Source organism: Portunus trituberculatus, chromosome 46 (assembly GCF_017591435.1).
Source record: "Portunus trituberculatus isolate SZX2019 chromosome 46, ASM1759143v1, whole genome shotgun sequence".
Classification (NCBI taxonomy): Eukaryota; Metazoa; Arthropoda; class Malacostraca; order Decapoda; family Portunidae; genus Portunus; species Portunus trituberculatus.
The window spans coordinates 4610456-4612955 of NC_059300.1; the positions used below are offsets into that span (position 1 = coordinate 4610456).

The window sequence follows — 2500 nt, forward strand, 5'->3', positions numbered from 1 at the left end:
ACGGCATGAAGGGAGGCTTTTCTCCAGGTTGAGTGTGTCTGAAACGCCGTGAAATTCATCCTGTCCATCCGTCAGTCCATCCTTCACTTCCTCCTTCCATGTCTCTGCTTCTTTGTGTGTGTGTGTGTGTGTGTGTGTGTGTGTGTGTGTGTGTGTGTGTGTGTGTGTGTGTGTGCGCGCGCGCAAAGAAACATGTAGGCACCTATATTTTTTAGGCAGAGGCTGGGAAAGCTCTGTATTGTTCTCTCTCTCTCTCTCTCTCTCTCTCTCTCTCTCTCTCTCTCTCTCTCTCTCTCTCTTCAAGTGCGTGTGTGTGTTTACAGTGAACACTACTAAGGAAAAAATGGTGTGTAACCATACTCCTCTCTCCTCCACAGTGGATACCGATGGTGGTAGAGGCGTGCACCCCCACCACCACCACCACAACGAGTCCTCTCTCCATCACCACCACCACCATCACCACCACCTCACGGGCGGCGTGGGCAGATCGCGGGAACAGATGCTCCAGGACCTGCTCTCCTCGGGCCAGGTGATGAGCCCCCTCCAGAACGGTCCCAACGTCCCCCCTGTCTCATCCACTGCCTCCGCCACCACCACCTCCAACTTGTACAGCAACTACCCGCCCCACCCTGCTGCCCACGCTGGCCACCGCACAGCCTACTCGGCCACCCAGCCCAATACCTCTGGTAAGTGTAGCTCTCTCTCTCTCTCTCTCTCTCTCTCTCTCTCTCTCTCTCTCTCTCTCTCTCTCTCTCTCTCTCTCTCTCGTGTGGGCGTATAACATACTCACGTACTCCGACGCACCACCAACTCATTCCGTGGCGCAACTTACCACTGCGTGACTCCTCCTCCTCCTCCTCCTCCTCCGCCTCCTCCTCCTCCTCCTCCTCCTCCTCCTCCTCCTCCTCCTCCTCCTTCCGCCCACGTCCCCATTTTTTTCCTTCCCTCGTCCTCAATCCTTCTCACCATGTTCCTCCTCTCCGTTTCCTCGCCATTTCCTCCTTCCTCCTCCTATTCCTTACCCTCCTCCTTTTTTCCTTTCCTCTCGTGTTGCGCCTGGAATTTTTATCTTAACTTTTCATACTGCCTGACCTCGATGTTCGTGAGTCGCCCTTCGCGAGGTCATGGTGTGTCGTCGCCTTTGACCCCCTCTGCAGGCACCTTCGCTCTCTTTTTAAGCCCTGACGGACAACCGGACTAGGATTTCTCTTTCGGAAATTGCATCTCAGAGCAAGCTTTGTTTTTCACCCTTGAGCTTCATGCACCGACTTCTAGGAGGGACGCTGTACCCTATTAAGGATTCCTGGAAGCTCTTGTGTTCTCCGGCGTCCAGAATAAACTCTGTTTTCTTAGGCCAAACTCCAGAGTATGTTTTCTTTTCTGCTGGAAAGCTTGCAGTCGTTTGCGGCGCCTGGGTAAAAGCTGTGTAGGTGTGGTGGTCGGCTGGTGTCTTAGGTTTCTAGGGTTTAGGGAGAGGTAGGCTGCTGCTCGTGTAACTCTCAAGGCTCCTCTAAGGCCATTCCAGGGACGAGAAAGCCTGTTAGCTTGCACATTCCAGTTTCCGGGAGTCCGTCAAGGTTACTTCACCACGCCGCCCACACAAAGTTCTTCCTCGGCTTCACCTCACACCACACCCATCATGCCGCGCTGTGTGGCGGTCCTATGGCCTGGGGAGGGCGTGTGTCCTCGCCGTGGCTAACTGGAGGCGGGGGTGGGTCATGCTCGAAAGCTGCCGTGCATTGCTGAACACGAAAGTTGAAACACATCATGGACCTTGCGGCAACTCAGGTCGTGACGTCACTGAGCGGCCTGGGTTGTCAAGGGTACGACTGTTCGGGAAGTTGTCACGCCGACGCTGTGGCCGCCACCGTGAGCTATGCTTCTACCGCTGCACATTCTCTAATCACTACTGAACAGTTAATGTACTAAGATATCTCAATTTTTCCCATCCCCAAAGTTTGGGGGCGCGGCGAGGGCCGTGCCGGAGAGCTTCAGGCCGGCGAGTCCAAGCCGAGGGGAGACAACTCGAACGCGGTACCGCCTGATCGCAAAGTTACCTATTGATCCACACCAAAATAGCGGCAGTTACGTCACTGGCGGCTTGTGACGCACTTTTTAAAGACGCGCGGAAGGACTGAGCCTGGAAGTGAAGGTTATGCGGGGGCGTCCAACCGGCCCCCGCCCCCCGCGCCGCCTCCCGGACGCCCCCGCCCTCGTTCGCCGGACCATTTAAGGATTGTGATTTCACTTCTTGCAGAGAAAGTGGCACTCATATATTTGGCGTACTCTCATCTAACGAAAGAAAGTGCAGATTCAGGAAGAGGTCCGAGGAAAAGAAAGGTTTGCTTATGAGAAGCAAGAACACGGGCGGAGAGGGACCTTTTCAAACATTTCAGTGAGCGCCGGAGTCACGTCCTCCGCCACGCTCCCATTGGGCGGAGGAAGAAATTGCCGCTGGGGTTCCTTTCTCCGTAGAATTCTTTCTTGGGTTATTTCTTCC

The 2500-nt window shown here is 54.8% G+C and overlaps 1 protein-coding gene across 12 annotated transcripts in view; it reads left to right on the top strand.

Moving 5' to 3' along the window:
* Window positions 1-2500, top strand: part of LOC123519788 (ecdysone-induced protein 74EF-like) — a 382075-nt gene that overhangs the window by 367822 nt on the left and 11753 nt on the right. For all 12 annotated transcript variants that reach the window (XM_045281306.1, XM_045281301.1, XM_045281294.1 and 9 more), the window contains one exon: window positions 378-686. In XM_045281306.1, coding sequence (XP_045137241.1) covers window positions 378-686 — 309 coding nt within the window. The remainder of the gene's footprint in view (window positions 1-377; window positions 687-2500) is intronic.